The following is an 18016-nucleotide window of genomic DNA, read 5'->3' as shown; positions in this document are numbered from 1 at the left end:
GGCCAGCAGCTCCTTTTAAATTTGAGCTTAGCTCCCTTCTGTGCCCATCAAAACACTGCAAGCTCTACTGAATTGGCTCAGTGCCGCTCCTAGCCCTCATTACCTCTAGTCTTATACTTCTAGCCATTCCACAGAAACACTGAATGTGCTAACAGGTGGTATTGGTCTTGTGACTTCCCCTGCTCTTTCAGACAATTTTTGACCATACTAGATCTCTTAACTACCACAAAGGCCCATAGGTGTATCGCATCTGGAAACATACTTGGTAACTCTGCTAAGTATACTTCACCTGCATGCCTTGAGCCAGACGTATTCCTAATGATTCAATTTCTCTGGTTCTAGACAGAGACCTTGAGCTGTCATGTGCTCTCTTCACCCTTTAGTTTTTGACATAGCTTTCACCTTACTTGGCATCTTGTTCCCCACTTGGAGTTATTACAACTTGGTATGGTACTAAGGCCTCTTTTTGCTGCAGAAAAAGCAATACCAAATGCAGCCTTCATGCTTGAGGTTCCCTCTAGCCCTAGTTTCTGTTGACAGTGAGATGCCTTGAGTCACATCAATGGACAGAAACAGTTTTGTTGTTTGGTTCTTGTTTGGTTGTGGGGTTTCTTCTGCCTATTTTTTTTTAAAGAACATCTCATGTAACCCATAGCAAAGGTTGTCTTTTTCTTATTAGCATCCTGATCCCAAAACTTAGCACTATAAGATGATCTAAACTTTACAGAAGTATTGAATGAGCATTACACCTGTGTCTCTTTGCCTGATGTTTCTCATGTGTTATATTTTATGGAGGCCCTTGATGACACTCTCAGGACAAATTTCAAAATCTGATTATCAATTCTTTTGACAATATTTCTATTAAAATAGATAAGTCATCGGAAACAATATTTTTGATCTTTTACTTTCTTGAGATCTGAGAGTGCAGGAGACTACACAGCAATCTGTCAAAAGTAATGTTCTATCTTTAACATGAACTAGAAATTGCTTGTACACTGAGTAATTTTTATCCTTTATTTTTAAAGCAAAAGGAAGACATAAGTTGTCCAAAAGTTTAGCTAACAGCAATAATTATAGCTAATAAAGACAGAGTGACAACATTTTATAAGAATTTATAGTTTTGACCTGACTGAATCATCTGATGTGTTTTATATTTAGTGTGGATTTTATGTTAAAATAGCCATAGCTTGCTACTGTCACAAGTAAAATGGTTAAGGTTATTGTAAGGTCTCATGTGGACAGAAGACGTGTAAAAAACAAATTACTTCAAAATTTCCTTCTTTATTATTAAACTCATTCTGGTAACATCCCTCTGCCTAATGCATTATGCATTGAAATTCTGCAATTAAATACTAGCTCATTGCTCAAGATTCAAGATCTATTTTAAAAATGTACTTTGTATTGCAAAGTGTCAGTTGAAAGTACCTGATGTTATTATGGTCAAATATTTTATTACAAGGTGTCCCACTAATCTAACAAACATGAAGGTGTCTTACCTGGAACATTTTCACAGGCCAAGATGGTCATTATGTGCGACTTCCAAAATAAATTAAAAATTTTAAAAGCTATTTTTTAAACCAAGTTATTCTTATATTAATCCACGTAAGTGTTTTTCATATTTGATTTATTATATTCAATGAGTCTGTCCAGCCTTCAGCCAGAGATATTGAAAGATATGTGTTGCCTTGCTTTTGTGAATTATTAGCTACTGGAATAATCTTAAGAAGCTTTATTTATGTTTTTAATTTAATGTCTAGCATCATCTGCAAAATACATCATATCCTCTCTAAGCTGATATTTGATAATAAGGAATCACAGATCTTTCAATAGGCAAAGCTGGATCCAGAATCTTTGAAGACCTGCCCCCAACAGAAAGTCTGGGCAAATCCCCCCTATAATTCTCAGGGTGTTAAAAATAATTTAAAAAAAGAATATTACGTACCTGCAGAAAACTGATATAGCCTATTGACTTGGGAAGAGTAGCTAGAAGGTGTGATTCATCTACATATTCATCTACCTGTTGATAAAAAATATATTTTAAGAAATAAGAGGAAAAAATCCTAAAACGCCAAACTTCATACAGTAAAAATAATAATAAAATCTTAATCAAATTTCTGTTAGAGGTATCTTTATCATAGCTCTACCTTCTTGCAAAAGGATCATAATAAACATTTCAGTAAAAACGTGTTGCAGTTACATTTGGAACATTACAGGCTTAATTCAGTTGCCCACACACAGGCACATGGTACCATTCAATATGCTCTTGGTGCCTACCTAACCTCCAGCTGCCATCCCAGAAGGCCTCTCGTAGGTCTGTGTCACATCTGACAGCCCCCTGTATCAACACCATAAGTTAAAAAAAAAAAAAAAAAAGAGAGTAAACTTCAATTATTGAATACTGCATTTAGACTTGTTATCAACTTATTTTGCACATATAACCAGATTTCATAAATTATGTACTAGTCAGTAGCTTAGCTAAAAAATTCCATCCAACATCCTTATAATCTTTAAGAGAAACAAGCATAAAATAATCATACAGGAAATGCAAAATAGATGTTTTTACACATCTAAATGCAACCTCTAGTAATTCAGGTCTTTTCTCATGATCATAATAGAACTGCTTAGATTTACTACACAAGACAATTGCATCTCACAGAGCGGCAAAATACAAAATGAGAAACTTTTAATAGCTGTGAGAAAAATTACATTATTAGCATTCATAGCATAGCCTATAATGTACCATATTTCCATTACTTAAGAGTAGCATTTGTTTGATCTATTCAAAGCAATTCTGGATAGGAATATCTAATTCATAGACACAATCTTATTACAGCATCTGAGACCAACATTGGTCTCATTGCTGCCTTTCCTGCACACCACAGGACTTCTGGGTACAAACTGTAAGGACATATTCATGTTTAATTACCATGAAAATGTCACGTAAAGAATGAGAAGGGAGTTAAATCACTGTACAAAGATTTAAACTGGAAGCTAGTAAGGTTTTAATAACACTCTGCATGTGAATTATGTTTCAAATAACACATAAATGTATTATGAAGCTTTAGCTGGTATAAAGCAGTTTCTTAAGGCTTAACATATTTGAAAAAGAAAATGGCTGTACTTTGTGGTAACAGAAATACCAATTATGAATCAAACTCATAGTTTAATTCACTTATTTATAGCTGTATTTAAGGCAAAAGCCACATTTAAATACTTTTTCTTCAGTTTGTGAAAGTAGAGAGACATTGTTCGCTTCCTCATATTTATTGGAGTACAGTAATGAAGTCCCGGCCATTTGCTGCATTGCCACGCACCCTCTTGGGTGCCTCTCCTTTTAGCTGGACTCCAGCCGTACTACATGCCGCCTCCTGCCATCCACCACAGGGAAATGGCAGTTCCTCCATCACCAGCCATTTCCCTTTTTACCTACCTCAGCACCTCCAGCCTTACCTCTGTGGCCTGGGATATCCAACCATGCAAATGTTACAGACATCCACAGGAGATGGTGGAGAGGCAATTTTCAAGGAAGCTAACACACTTGATACTTTGTGTATCAGATGCTCATGCCCAGGTGTTGGTGGGAATCTCTGTGAGGAGAGGTCAGAGCTGCCCCATGCCTGACATGGCCGGCTCAAACCGGTTACAGCCAGTTCCACAGCAGCCTCCCCACAGGGCACAGCTGAACCCATCACCAACACTGGTAGAGCCTCTGTGGTAACAGATTTAAGAAGGTAAAAATTGCACAGTTGTGAGGTAAAAAAAAAAAATGTGAGAAATGATCCCAGCAAGCACCCAGTTCAGAGAAGGAGGAGCAGCTCTGGGTGCATGAGCAAAGACTCCGCTGCAGCCCATGGTGGAGACCATGGTGGAACACATCTTTTTTTCCCCAGAAGGACTGCAGCCTGTGGAGAACATCCACACTAGGGCAAGGGAAAAATGTGAGCTCTAGGTTGTGTAAGCTGAGAATAGCACATGTATTTGCTCTGTCACAAGCCATGTGACTTGTCCCTGAAAAAAAATCCCACCGAAGTCCACCTTGCCTCAGCAGGTGAAAGCAACAGCATCACCAGACATTTTGAAGGTGGTTTGTGGTGCCCTCATGTAAAAAGTTGCTTGCTCTTCATTAGTAAGTAAAATGAAGAAGAATCTGAAGAGAGGATGAACAGCCCTGTTCTTCTAGTACAGTCATTGCTATAAAAAAAAGTTTAAAAATATATCCCATGGTGGCATACTGGGTTCTAGCTACAGACTAATATCCCTCTGCAATAAAAACTAACATGTTAATTGATTTGGAAGAAAAAGGGATTTTTATTGTATTACGAGATTTTTACCTTGTATGTATGGAAGCACTTTTCTGTTAAAAAGGCCTGATCACAATCTTGACTGCAGGGGAGCCATGACAGAGCCTGACAGCTCAGATTTGTCCTGACTGCTCCTTTTAAGATTTAAAACCAATTTCAGCCTCAGCCTCAATCCCTGCATCAGCTTTAGCTGGAAGTGAGCATGAACATCCAAAATTTACATAGATGGACCCCTTTTGGCCTCAGGACAGCTGCCAACCCCTTCAGAAGCCACTGCTATTCTGTTCCCACAGCTCTACCTTGGAGAAGACAACCACAATATTTCATGCACATTTAATACTAACATGAAATATTTATTACCCTTTCCAGCTTTAAGTTCTGTTTAGCATTTTATATCAAACCTCAAACTGGCACCAAAAAAAACCCCATACAACTGGAAAGATTTCAGTCCCTGAACCCATGAAAGCTACAGTGAAATGAGTTGCTTCACAAGATCACAATTAAAAGTTTATTTGCATCGTACATAATCAACGCTTTTACACTCTAAATTATCTTGTCATTACAGTGGTACAGGAACTTTTTCGGAGATGTTAAAGGATTTGAACCTGCATTATCTCATTACTCCTACACAATCTGTCAATAGATCAATGTATTGTGTATGACTGGAAGTGCTTGGCATATTCTTCCTAACTGTCTATCCCAACAGTAAAACTCTTTAACATCCCCGAGCATTTCAGATGCCTCACCTCAACCTCCGATGCAACTCAAAGCCCTCATACTGCAGCATCCCATGTCTAAAAAGCCACAAGAGTACAAACTGGCCCCAGCCCAGCCCACTGGCCAAGCATATGGGCTTTTAGGTTACCCATTGGGATTTTCTGCCTGCAAGTCAGCCTTGCCTCTGACAATTAAGGCACCCACAGCCTCTGACCACCTGCACAAGGAACATGAGGGGAGGATGGGCACAATGTCAGCAGATGGTCTGTAGAACAATGTAAATGAAAGCAAAAAGTCAGCCCATGACAAAGATGGAGGATGCATGCTGAGGCCCAGCTGGAATGACACAGGAAGTATGAGTGTCACAGCAGAGGCTCAGCCAGGGCACCCACCACAGAACAGTGGCATGAGCGTGGACAAGAGTGCTGCAAGATGGGGACACAGGGCAGGGTAGGGCTGATGTGCAGCCGAGGGAACAAGAGGCATGCAAGGAAAGGCTGGGGACAGCCTGCCACACCTGCACTCTATGTGTGCCACCACAGGAGGAAAGGGCTGAACCTGAGCACCCCCATGCTTAGTCACCCCATCTGGGTACTGCCACGTAGTCAGCTGTGGGGACACAGCCTGCAGGCTGGGTGGGGACACCTGCAGCAACTCCCCTGTGGGTGCAGGACTGCAATGGAGTCAGGCCCTCACCCAGGTCCAGTGGCAGCTCTGGGAGCCGCAGGCCAAGGAATCACACCTCAGTACTCACCTGCCCCAGCAGTGATGCTTTAGCATACCAGCACCCTCCTTCCCAGGGATGTGGGCATAGGAAGGTCATTTTTCAGTTCCTCCCCAAGGCAGACAACCAGCTTTGGAAGATTGCAAAGTTGTTTAAAAGAAAAAAATTCACACACACACACGGAGTCTGAAAGACCAGAGACAGTGCCAGGAAGAGCCTGCAGCATGAGGGGAAGGGCCTCACCTTCCACGCACTGCAGCCTCAGCTTCAGGTACTTCCATCTACTTCCCACCTAACTTCGTTGAAGAAAGAATGTGCCAATACATTAAGCCGCCCCCTTCTTAGATTAGACACCTCTGAATAATTCTCTCACTTCTGTGTTCTACTATAACTTCCTCCAAAACTCTACCCCTCAAGCCCAGAAAAAAAAACAAACCAAAACTTAATATATTTTGAAATCCTACCAAAATCTGTTTTCTGTTATGTTAACCATGTGCTAGTCAACATCCTTCCCTGGCTTTAAGGGGAGCAGCTGCCAAGAAGTGGCCTTCAACTCACTCGAACTGCAGAGGCTTTGTTACAGAGACACTCCCCTGTAAGAGACAAGTTCCAGCTGGATGTTGGTATTTCACATTATTCCTGCATGTTAAACATTTAAAACCATACAAGTTACTTCAGCTTTAATCAATGGGCTAAAATACAAAGACCGAAGCTGCTTTAAGGCTTCAAAAAGACAGTATATTAGTTCTGCTCATCTCTGCTTGAGCCATTACTCCCTATTGCACATTTAACTTCCACCTTATTAGTCAGACACATTGTTTCCAGCAGAAACTCCCTCCTGCTTGAGTGAGCCTTATGTGTTTAAACAAGAGGGGCTCTCACCAGCACCCATCTCCTCTCACTCCCTTCTTGCTAATGGGGTATGGATCTTCATGATTCTTGGAGTTCCATAATTATGGGTACAAGACATAGGACTTTCTCCTATTTTTAAACAGTGCCAGCTCATCTCAGCAGGTTAAAAAAAAAAAAAAGACGTTTTATAGTATGCAACAGACCAATAAAAAGGCTATGTATCAGTATAACGGGCAGTGACTAACTGCTACAGTTCTGCTTGTGGAGGAAGTTATGCAAAGCCTCCTGGTGTTAAGCATCTGGAAGGCAAGAACACCCCACCATGTTATAAAGTGATAGCCCAGCTTCTGGCAGCTCCTCACTTGCAGCAGAATCAAGCATGTATTCCAGATGCTTCACACTGCTTTCCCTTCTGTCAGCAGCTCTTGTGAAGAGGTCAAATCCATCCAGGCAAAGAAGATACACACCTTCCATCTCTCAAATGTAGTATACTTGAAGAAAGGCACACAAGTTTCAGTCTACATACGTGGAGAGTAAAATGTGACCGGGCAGACAGGATAGAACCGTAGGAAGGTCCATCAGGCACATCCTTGTTCAGTCATTTTGTTTGCTAGAGTTGCATCTGTGACACAGAATACTCAAGGCTGTGGGCCGAGAAAGGGGCTACAGAAGCCTTCCAAATTTAGAGGCACTGAGATAAGAATACTTCTTCGTCATTCAGTTCACTCTGGATGTGCTTAGACATCTGAAAAGATTCCTTTGACTTTATCTAGGTTATCAAACATACTCAACAGCAAGATCACTGCAACTCAACAGTCAGTGCTGACGCCTCACAAAGGCCAGAAGAGCATTCTCAGCTGCATTTCCAGTTCTCCTTCTCATCAGCACCTGAATGGGTGTGTAGTGAATCCTGGGGAAGGGCAAAAAAAGCCAAAGAGAGATTTCACACAAAATCACAGGTTGGAAGGGACCTCAGGGATCATCTAGTCCAACCTTTCTGGGAAAAGCACCATCTAAACAAGATGGCCCAGCACCCTGTCCAGACGACTCTTGAAGGTGTCCAACGTGGCCGAGACAACCACTTCCCCTTCAGTCCTTACTGCAAGGGGAGGATCAAAGAATCCCAACCATCCTTTCACCCACAGGGCCAGGTAGTGTATTATATAATCCCAGCACTACAGTAGATAGTTTGCCACCAAGCGCTGCCCCACTGCATTCCCTCTCTGCAGTTTCATCTCTCCTGGCACTACAAGTTTTAATTTGAATGACCTTGCTTAGGAAGAACAAGTACCATCTCAGCTCAAACATCTCTCAGCCTGTTTGCACAAGGTAGGCTTTGCTAGCATTGGATTTTTCTTTACCTGTGGTAGAAGTTGATGACGTCTCAGCTGCCTATAGAACTCCAACACAGAAGGATCAGCTCTCACTACTTTCGGATCAAAATCCAGAACACGGAGACCTGCAAGGCTGCGGGCTCGGGAGAGGGCTACATAAGCCTGCCCACTCTCAAATACACGGGACAGGGAGATTTCCACACAGTCTAAAGACATGCCCTATCAAAGACACAGAGAAGTTTGTTACAGAACAAACAAACAAAAACAGAATATTGTGCTGTATTAACACTAACCTGTCCTGCAAGTCTGTCAAAGGTACCGTCCTTGGTGTACAGGCTTGATAAAAAAAGGAAGTCTCTTGTTCGATTACGTAACTGATTAAAAGATGGGAATCAGTAGAAAGAAAAGGATATTTTCCCACTGTCAGGAAAACGTTAGCAGGCACTAGGGTCCACTAACTCACTCCAGTGAGCCTCTTGTGTGAAACTCCACAAATCCCATAAAATAAATACAGCAGGGAAAGAAATCCTGCTGGTTTCACTCCTAGTAATTAACTGGAGCAGCCGCCAGTCTCAAGCCATCCTCAGGCAGACCATCTGAGACAGGATTTGGGTTAGGCCTGGCCAGCTCTTTCTGTACCAGAAGACATCCCAGGAGGCAGCAGAACTTACAACATTGCCTAGTTTAACCAGTGGCATAGGAACAAATTCACAGGTCTAATACCAAGACAAGTGTATGAAGTCTTCTGGAAATGTAGGAAATGCATTAGTTACATTGAAAAAACCCAATGCAGGCGACCAAAGGGGGAGTCCAGCCCAAAGAACACAAATGTGACTGCTGCAGCTTCTGCAGGTACACTGCAGACCTCAGCATCACTAATGCTACCCTGATCAGCCCACCGTGGTAAATAATGCCGCTTGACAGTCTAACACCAAGTATGCAGATGGCAGCACCCTTATGGAAACTCCAGCAGTATTGCTAGCCCACCCTTGGCCCTATAGATAAGCATCACAAGCAGAAGAGGTGCTGCCTTCTTTGCAGCTAGACGTGTATTCTAGAAGTCCCCCACAACAAGAACCTTTCAGTTTTCCCTCCTGTTTTACCAGCAATGCAAGATCACCCAGGAAATAAGGCTTATGATGGTGTAAAAGTTTATGGACAGCTGTAAAGAACACCCACCTGACTCTTGTGAATGGAAATGGCCCATGCCAATTTTAAAGGCAACTGTTGACGACTCAGATAAACTCCTGATGGACCTTTGAAGACCCATTTCTCCATTTTGATGACCTGCGTGACCCCACAGAGAAACCTCACCTTAGGCAGCCCTGTAGGAATATGAGCAGGAAAGAAACAGGTATGTATTCCTCACACTCAACAGCTAGGAAGCCAGCAGCCGAAGAACACCTTTTTTCCCCATGTCAGTTTTTCATGAATTTTAGGGCTGAATTAAGGAAATCGCACACCAGGGGGGAGGGGAGAAAAAGGAAAAACCTAAACCCCCACACAGTAAATAGGACGTCCTGAAATGGTGTCTGGGACCTACTTAAGCAGGAGAATTAAACTCAGGTAATTTATCATTTGAGATGCAGATACATACATGTTGCAGGTAACAGAACATTATTCTGAGAAAAAAAAAATAACAAAACAAAACAAAAAAAAACCACACTCCACCAAGACTTGTTTCAACAAAACAGACAGGAAGCAAAAATGAGCAATAACGTCTAGAGAATAAACACAAGAGACCCTAAGAGACCCTACAGATAGCTACAGCTGATGCAGCGTATGACATCACAGGTCATGAGAGCTCCAAGCCTCTCATTGCAGACAAGAATTTCTCCCTGCTTTCCCTCAAGTTATTCTTACCAAGCAGTAAACAAAATTAACAAGTCATCAGCCACCAATGATAAGTTGTTTTGCTTTTTTTTCCCTCTTCCTTCAACAAGAGATCGAAAAGCTTACTTACCCTTCTGTTCACTTTCAAATCCTACAACAACTCCTCGTGCCCCATTCACCAGCCCTTGAGACACATCCAGATTCTTAGCTAGCATCACCTACAGAGAAAAAGGTAAATCCTTCAGTGCAATGGTTTTACAGCCTGTTCAGCCACCTGCAGCTAAGCTCCTAGCCAGAAAGAAGAAACACAGCAGGCTGACATGGCCACGGCCACATCATTCTATTGCAGGATAGCCACTGTCTCCAATTTGACTGAAAATATTTCACAGCCTTTCCTTGCCAGGATTCCCAACTACATCCATTCTGGAGCACTGAACACCACTTGAGCTGCTTCTGTCCACAGCTGTGAGCTCAGTCCCAGGGAGCAGATCCTCCTTCCCCAAACACCAGCCTAGACATATACAGATTCTCTGGAACACCTAAGGAACAACTTCCCAAGACAAACAGTGCTGCTGCTAAGCACAACCCTGCACCCTTTCCACTCTGACAGCCCTAGCTCACAGCAGGGTGCCCAGTCCTGCAAATGTGGCAAGCTGTGCCGTACCCTTACAGGCTAGGAGGACTGCCTGTGCCTGGAAGCTTCTAAACCTGACTGGAAATGTATGTCAGTCATGGCACTAACCACTGTCCACGAGACATGAACCTGCACCCAAAGCAAACTAACTCTGTCTGGATAAGATTCCAAGGAGAAAGGATACAAAGATTGGGATAGAGTCTTCTGTTGGCCTGCCATTCCGTACAGAATCTGCATTCTAAACATTTAATCTACTCTATACATTTATCTGCTATTCCTTTAATTTTTTATTTACAAATGTAGGTACATGCACCCACCTGGGCTCCAAGCTTTAGCTCAACTCTACCACCCACAGGACACTGAGCATCGATTAACTTCACTAGCATTGGGTCACTGTCCAAAGCCCCAAAAGTGTACAATTCTCCTGTTAAGGAAAGAAAGGTGACAAACTGCAACCATTGAACATAATCTACACAGCACTGCAGGAGGCTCAGCATTTATTTCTAACAGCAAGTCCTCTTCTATTATCCTGTCTGCTCTGCTGGTAGGCCATCTTCACACAAACCTTGTCACATCTAACAGCAGAAAGCTCCCTATTGCCTCTCTTCCCAACATAACTCCCAGAGCAAGAGAAGGCTCAGGATTCAAAGGCCAACAGTAAATACAGCCTGAAGAGTCACCATTTTGAGCATATGACCAATTTCACTTGCTGCCAACACCAGATCTCCAAAGAGGACTGAGAAAGAGCCCTAGGGCCAGGCAAGGAGGCAGAAATTAAATAACCCTTTATTCAAATCATGGCTGGATAGAGCGCAGCCTTTCTGGGATGCTATAGAAAAAGAAAAAGCAGGGGTATGGAGCCAATAATGACCCACCCTACCTCACAGCAAGCAATGAGTTCGCCATCTATTACACACCGAGAAGTAACAGTGGGGACTTTTAAGCAAAAAGCTGTGAAGTTTTTCCCCAGGCAGCTCAACTCCAACAGGTACAGCTTGGACTGGTGCAGCTGCACATGAAGGAGCACCAGTTCTTCCTGACACCACAGGATCACTAGTGCATCCACTCAAAGCTCAGCCCCAAAGCCAGCAGCTTCCTCCAAGGAGTTCACCTGATAGCTGTTGCAAGTATCTCTCGTTAGTTATTGCTACATCATCTTTATGGGTGCAGAGCCGCGTAGCCAGGATCCCATCACGCTCAGACCTGTTAGCAGCAGTCTGCATCAACAGTCTGGTAACCTCCTCTGTGCACCTGGTAACCAGGAAAAGGGGATTCTTATCTGAAGTGATCAGACACAGGTCTTGAGCAGCAGTAACCACCACACTGCTGGATCAGGCTGTGCAAGCCCCAGCCCTCCAGAGAGCAGGACAAAGATAACTACGCAATATCAGAGAGAAGTGCAAGTGTGTGTCCCAGCCCTGCCCGCTTGGTGTCCATTGAATTTCTTCGCAGAAATTGCAGAGAGGGACCCTAGGAAGGTCCTTCCTTACCGGAGCAGCATATATAAAGACTGCTTGCATTGGTTAAAGCATTTATAGATATTGTCCCCAGCTACACATTCCTGATAGAGCACAGAGAAGCAACAAACACCTCTTTCTTCTGCGCCATCAGTAGGGAAGCAGGGATTATGAAGTTTTTCCTCACCTGCCTAAGCGGACTGCACTCAAGAGCGAGACAAAGGTCTTGTCAGTCTGTCTCCACACTTCGGTCAGCTCCATGTTTATGTGGATGCATTTCCTCCAGCTTTTTGCCTGGCAAATCATTCTCTTGTAACAAAAGAGCCAGACTTGCAGTATGAGAATGAGTTTAGGGACAGTTTTGTACCTGGAAGCAGAACTTGGTTTCTTCATTAGCCTTGCAGACTGGGGGTAGCTGCAAGAAGTCCCCACAGATGATCAGCTGAATTCCTCCAAAAGGCTCATCCCGTTTTCTGACTGCCCTGGAAGGGAAGGAGGAAGAGAGGAGAAACTTTGAATGCCCTCCATGACCTGGATGTAGTCAGGTCTCAAAAGTTACTTCTTAGTCTGTCAGTATGTTCAGACATGCACCACCTACAGTAAGGTATGATTACCTGTGTCAGAAGAGCTCAAATAATTAAGCAGTACAATTGCATGACATTGAGCTTGCTTTGCTTACCCACCCTAAGTGTCATTGCCCATCTTGGTTCTTTGGTAGCTGCTATACTACCACTGCTGCTCCCTGCAAGAGACAGCTGCTGGGCACAGCCTAGACAGCTGTAGTCTGGACTCAACTATATACACAACACTTGGCTCCAGAGATTGAAACAGCAACCGGAACAGCCACATCTGGGGAGCGGGGACATGATCAAAACTTATGAAGATAAAGGTCTGCCCACATCCTGGATACTTTTTTATATTTCCTTCCAGTCCTATGCCAGCAGCTTCCTTGTATCCATTCACACATCCAAAGGAAGGAAGCGGCATGGAAATTTAGTGAAACTAATGTCTGTTAGCTGTTTGGCCTGGCAATCTCTTACCTCGCCACCGCCTCCAGCCTGTCAAAGAACTTGCCGTCCACCATTGAGATCTCATCAATAATTAAGTGCTGGCAGGCCAGCCAGTGCTGGCGCACCCCAGGCCTCTCCGCCAGCTGAATACACTGTTCCAGAGGTGCCTTCCCAGAGCCGATCCCTGGCAGGGGAGAAGACAGAGAATGACTTGGAGAACAAGTCCTCTGAGGAACGGCTGAGGGAGCTGGGGTTGTTTAGTCTGGAGAAGAGGAGGCTGAGGGGAGACCTCAGTGAGGTGGGTGTTGGTCTCTTCTCCCAAGTTACTTATGATAGAATGAGAGGAAATGGCCTCATGTTGCACCAGGGGAGGTTTAGATTGGATATTAGGGAAAACGTCTTCACTAGAAGAGTGGTCAGGCATTGGAACAGGCTGCCCAGGGAGGTGGTGGAGTCACCATCCCTGGAGGTGTTAAAAAAGGGTGTAGATGTGGCACTTCAGGGCATGGTTTAGGAGGCCTGAGGGTGTTGGTTTGGGGGTTGGACTTTATGATTTTAGAGGTTTTTTCCAACCTCAGTGATTCTATGAAAGTAAAGCTTTGAGAAGGTCCTGACTCTTTGGGAGGGGAGTGAGAACTCCCAGCCCCTCGCTGTTAGACAGACCCTTACCTGCAAAGGCGTGGAGAGTGGTGCCACCGATGTGGCAAGCCGCCACTCCCGTGCTGGCTGTAGCATATGTGCTCTTGGGTGGGAGGGATCCCACGATCTTCTTCAGCAGGAACGACTTCCCAGTCCCTTAGAAAGGGAGCATGCAGCAGGTCAGTGGTAGGCCCGGGGACTTCACCCGCTGGCAGCCGCCCAGCCCCCTCACCTGCACAGCCGGTGAAGAAGATGCTCTTCCCGCTCCGCACGGCGCCCAGGACCGCCTCCTGCTCCGCCGAGAGCCTCGCCGGGGGTCGCCTCTCCGCGCGGGCCACCTGCGGGATCGGGCGGCGGCTGCTCTGAGACCGGGGCCGGTAGCCGACAACCGGGGCCGCCCCCCTCGCCCCGGGACTCACCTCGGCAGGGCGCTCTCCCCGCGCCTCGCCGCCGTGGGGGCGGCCGGGGCCGCGCAGCAGGTCTCGCTCCTGCAGCGGGCTGATAACGGCGAAGGCCGGCGGCGGCCGGTCCAGCAGGCGGGGGAGGCGGCGTGCGCCCCGCGGCCCGGCGGCGACCTTCAGCCGCAGGAGACGGAGGAAGCGGCGCAGCGCGTCTGGGGGACAGTCGGACAGCAGCACCTGGGCGCCGCTCGGCCCCACCCGCACGGCCGCCCGCCCGTCGCCCGCGAACCGCGTGAAGAGCCGCACGGTGTCACCAGCCAGCACGAAGCTCAGCACCGCCGCCCCGCCGTTACCGACCACTCGCAGCACCGGCTGCCGCAGCTCGTTGCGGCCCAGCAGCACCATCGCGCCCCGCATCAGGCGGCGCCGCGGGGCTTCTCCGCCCGGCAGCGGCTGCTCCACGGCCACGGTGCAGCGCAGCTCCGCGTCCTCCATCACGCCACCGCCTCCGCCGCACCGGTCATTCAAACCCGCCGCGTGCAGCCGCCGCCAATCAGCGCCGGGGGCTTTAACTCGGCGGCCAATAGGAGGCGGGAAGGGACTGGGAACGCCAGCCGGGCCAATCAGCGGCCTCGTGGGGATCACGTGAGGCGTTGCCAGGCTACGGGACGCCCGGCGGTGCCATGGCCGCCCGCAGCGGGGGGAAGCAGCCGCCGGATCCGGTGCAGCAGAACCGGCTCCTCTGCGAGCGGGTGCGGAAGGAGCTGCAGTACCAGGGGCTGCACACGCAGTACGGCGTGAACCCACTCCGCCGCGGTGAGGTGGCGCGATGGCGGCCCCGCGGGCACCGGCAACGGTCGCAGAGGGCAAGACGAGGATGGGGCAGAGGGGAGGCCCGTTGGGCGGAGGGGAGGGGAAGCCCGTGGGGCCCGCCTGACGCAGGAGCAGTGCACCCAAGAGGGCCTATAGGAGGGGTAGATCTGGAAGGAGCAACCAGTGGGCTTTTTGTAACACAGGAGAAACGAGCCTGCGCACTCAAAAGACAGAATTGAGATAAGACCGACTTGCTCAAATTAGACAATGCCATGTAGAAGGCCACAGTGTCTGGAACCCAAGGATCTTGAGCAGAAACCACAGAGCTAAGATGGGGCGGAGAGCCCCAACAATAGACCCTGTTTCTTCAGCCCCTGGGCTGATTTCTACCTGCCCACTGATAGTCATGGAACATCATTGCCTACACTGGCATGAACAGGTGGTGTGAACAGGTTCACAAAAACGAACCAAACAAAAATGAACCAAAGGAAAATCATTTGACGCCTGGTATAGGCCACCACATGGTGGGATGGAACATTGCTCTGGTGAATGCAAGCAGCATCCAGCAACATGCCTTTAGCATGGTTAACCCCCTTCCCTTTCTAGGAAGTTGCTATTAATCAGTACTCTAACACACTTTGTTCTCTTCACATGCTGTTCTTCCTTTACAACGCCAGTGAAGTAGCTGGGCCCAAACTGGGGAATAACCAGACGGAGCATTTGGAGTGACAGATATTCTATACCTGGCTGTGATGCTAAAATCACATTGAAGTAATTCACCTGCATCATTTCCTTCCAGTTCACACGATCACCAAGAAGCCTATGTCTTGGCATGATAATATAGAAGAGCCAGCAGACGGTAAGTAATCTCCGAACAGCTTGTGGTAATTACATAAGAAAATTACTAATAAGAAAGATCAAAAAATTCCAATTAGTCTAAAAGATGACATATGTGGAAACACCCCTGTGACAACAGAAGAAAATTAAATTCATTCATGATTTTTGTTAAATGTAAGGCAGGTTTTTTCCACTTTAAGTCCCTTTTCCATTACTTTTTCATTATCAGCACAAGCTTGCATTCATGCAATTATGCTTTTGTTTTTGTTCAGGTATCATACTATAAAATTCTGCTTGAGAATCTAAACCTCTTTCAGGGGAAAACAAAAAAATCTAGAAACATATTTTATACATACATGTTGCCTGTCATTGCAGATTCTACCTAACCACTGCATACAGTAAAGTGCTGAAATGGCCGCTGAGTCTTGCTTTAGAGCACTAATAACAGGACTACAGCAACTACTACAGCAACTGCTCCTGTATTTCTAACATGCTGGTTTTGGCTAAAAACCTTAACAGTTGGTTAAGGTTGGCCTGTTCTAGTCGAGGATTGTGGGGGAAAAAAAAAACAAAACAAGGAAAGCCAGCAGGTCTCAGGCAACTGAGAAAGACAACAGGTAACGTGGAACGTTGGCTGATACTAGATGTGGTATAAGAAAAGTAAGATGCTACAATACAGTAGGCAGGGTTGACAGAATTAACAGGAGAATATAGGCAGGCAAATCTTGAAACTTCATCAGGATAAATTTGAGTAGAAATGTCACCCTGCATTCTCTAACAAAATAATTTGCAGAAGCACAGAGGTTGCCTCCAACCTTCGCTTCCTTGCTATTGCTTGGACAAGGTTAGGATGTCTCATTCTAACACACATCTACAGGTGACTGTTTTTAAACATACTTTCTTTCATTTGTATTTGTGTCTCTCAAACCAACAGCCAGGTTTCTGAATCTTATTCACCATGCAGCACTGGAGCCAACAAAGAAATATTCAGAGCCACAAACTGAAAGCCAAGAAATTGGCTGGAACACAACACCTTTGGTGAGTAGAGTGCTTAAGGGACTCAGCTATTTGCAGGATCCAGAGAGGTTCAGCCCATCACACTGAAAGATATTCATGCAAGAAAGTAATTTGTGACAAACATGGAAAACAGATATGACTAGGAATGAGCAGAGCTGTTCATGGACTACAAGCTTTTAAAATTTACACCTAAGATGACTCTTCACACTGGCATAGGCTCGTGAACACAGTAGCAGTGTATTTCCCCTGAGAAACCTGGATGCAAAATATCTACAATGGCAGTCAACCCCTAGCATAACGCCAAATGTCACATATATTGTCATGGCTGTTTACTGAAGAATTCAGCCACGAGAAACGGTGTAGTGAGCAATGTGAAGCAACATACATAAAAACTGTGAAAAGAAATGTGCCGCTGTACAGTATCTGTCAAACAAATTGCAAAAGCAAAACCATAAAATTAATAATCAGCTGAGTAAATCCAAGGCAGAATACACCAGCGAGGATTCATCTGGGGAAGCGTGAATTAACAGGAGGAAGAGAAATCTTATTAACAAGCTGAGACATCAATCATATCCGACAAACAAATAGCTGTGATGATGACTGACTTTGTAGATTAGTGTTTTGAGAAAGGCAAATGATGGTCTGATTAATTTTGGTCTGTCACAAAGAAAACTAAGATAAATAAGAACATAGGATAGTCTTCTGCAACTTTTCATATTACACTTCAGGTAAACTAGTTACTCATGACAAGGCTAGCAACAGGCATCTCAGCAGGGCTTTACACTGTTAGATACTGGTGGTAGGATTAGGCTGGTAGGAGACAGGCAGCTAAATTTGCATGTAGGAAAGTGAGTTAAATTTATAGTCAGGACTCACGATGCTGTTTCATACATTAAGTTTTCCTTTTTCACCAGGTTCCTCCATAACAAACCAGTGAACAGTATATTCTCAAATAGGTGGTACCCTATTCATTTGTCATTTGGGCATTTCTCAGTAGCAAGAACACCATGCATCATTCTTCCCTGGAGGGACTACTACTAATTCTAGTAAAAGCACATGACAATTCATCATTTTTCTTTCCCAGGTTCATGTGGACCGTACTGATTGCAGACTCTACTTCCCACGCCAGAGAACTGAGATCACTAAGTAAATGGCCGCCATGGGCATGGGGAGGAGCAGTCGGAGAACCTGCAGTAGCAGAGTGGCAAAGCCACACAACTGAAAAGAGGCAGTTAATGACATCTAATGTGTTAGGCCTTGCTTGTTATTAGGTGAGTCTGGTAGATTTCTGGCAAGAGAAGACAGTGAGAAAAGGAAAGAGAGAACCTCAAGTCTGTCCAGATTTGTAGCCTGACAATAGTCACAGAAATAAACCAATTTGTAAGATTGTTGCATTTGTCTCACTGTTGTTTCCACACCCATCGATATCAACAGTCTAAAAACTGCT

The 18016-nt window shown here is 45.3% G+C and overlaps 2 protein-coding genes across 2 annotated transcripts; one reads left to right on the top strand and one right to left on the bottom strand.

Moving 5' to 3' along the window:
- Positions 1-4795: 4795 nt before the first annotated feature.
- PIF1 (PIF1 5'-to-3' DNA helicase) lies at positions 4796-14448 on the bottom strand. Its single transcript, XM_075097882.1, has 12 exons — positions 13921-14448; positions 13734-13839; positions 13532-13657; positions 12893-13046; positions 12220-12334; positions 12040-12146; positions 11507-11646; positions 10713-10819; positions 9892-9979; positions 9108-9253; positions 7956-8147; positions 4796-7504 (listed from the first exon to the last, which is right to left on the bottom strand). The coding sequence occupies exons 1-12, from the start codon at positions 14395-14397 to the stop codon at positions 7448-7450; spliced, it is 1815 nt and encodes a 604-aa protein (XP_074953983.1). The 5' UTR covers positions 14398-14448; the 3' UTR covers positions 4796-7447.
- A 46-nt stretch (positions 14449-14494) lies between these two features.
- On the top strand, positions 14495-17825 carry CFAP144 (cilia and flagella associated protein 144). Its single transcript, XM_075097884.1, has 4 exons — positions 14495-14718; positions 15515-15574; positions 16487-16590; positions 17654-17825. The coding sequence occupies exons 1-4, from the start codon at positions 14586-14588 to the stop codon at positions 17717-17719; spliced, it is 363 nt and encodes a 120-aa protein (XP_074953985.1). The 5' UTR covers positions 14495-14585; the 3' UTR covers positions 17720-17825.
- Positions 17826-18016: the final 191 nt, after the last annotated feature.

The sequence above is a fragment of the Phalacrocorax aristotelis genome, chromosome 6 (genome assembly GCF_949628215.1).
Source record: "Phalacrocorax aristotelis chromosome 6, bGulAri2.1, whole genome shotgun sequence".
Lineage (NCBI taxonomy): Eukaryota > Metazoa > Chordata > Aves > Suliformes > Phalacrocoracidae > Phalacrocorax > Phalacrocorax aristotelis.
The sequence above is the reverse complement of the archived record's forward strand: the minus strand, read 5'-3'. Positions and strand labels throughout refer to the sequence as shown.

Bases quoted from the DNA above. Each gene is read 5' to 3' on its own strand.
- PIF1 (XM_075097882.1), bottom strand. From the start codon at position 14,397: ATGGAGGACGCGGAGCTGCGCTGCACCGTGGCCGTGGAGCAGCCGCTG. The intron at 11,647-12,039 runs GTGAGGAAAAAC...CCTGGTTACCAG, and splicing joins AGTGCAGTCCGCTTAGGCAG to GTGCACAGAGGAGGTTACCA. The intron at 9,254-9,891 runs GTAAGTAAGCTT...ATATTCCTACAG, and splicing joins ATTTGAAAGTGAACAGAAGG to GGCTGCCTAAGGTGAGGTTT.
- CFAP144 (XM_075097884.1), top strand. From the start codon at position 14,586: ATGGCCGCCCGCAGCGGGGGGAAGCAGCCGCCGGATCCGGTGCAGCAG. The intron at 14,719-15,514 runs GTGAGGTGGCGC...ATTTCCTTCCAG, and splicing joins CGTGAACCCACTCCGCCGCG to TTCACACGATCACCAAGAAG. The intron at 16,591-17,653 runs GTGAGTAGAGTG...TTTCTTTCCCAG, and splicing joins GCTGGAACACAACACCTTTG to GTTCATGTGGACCGTACTGA.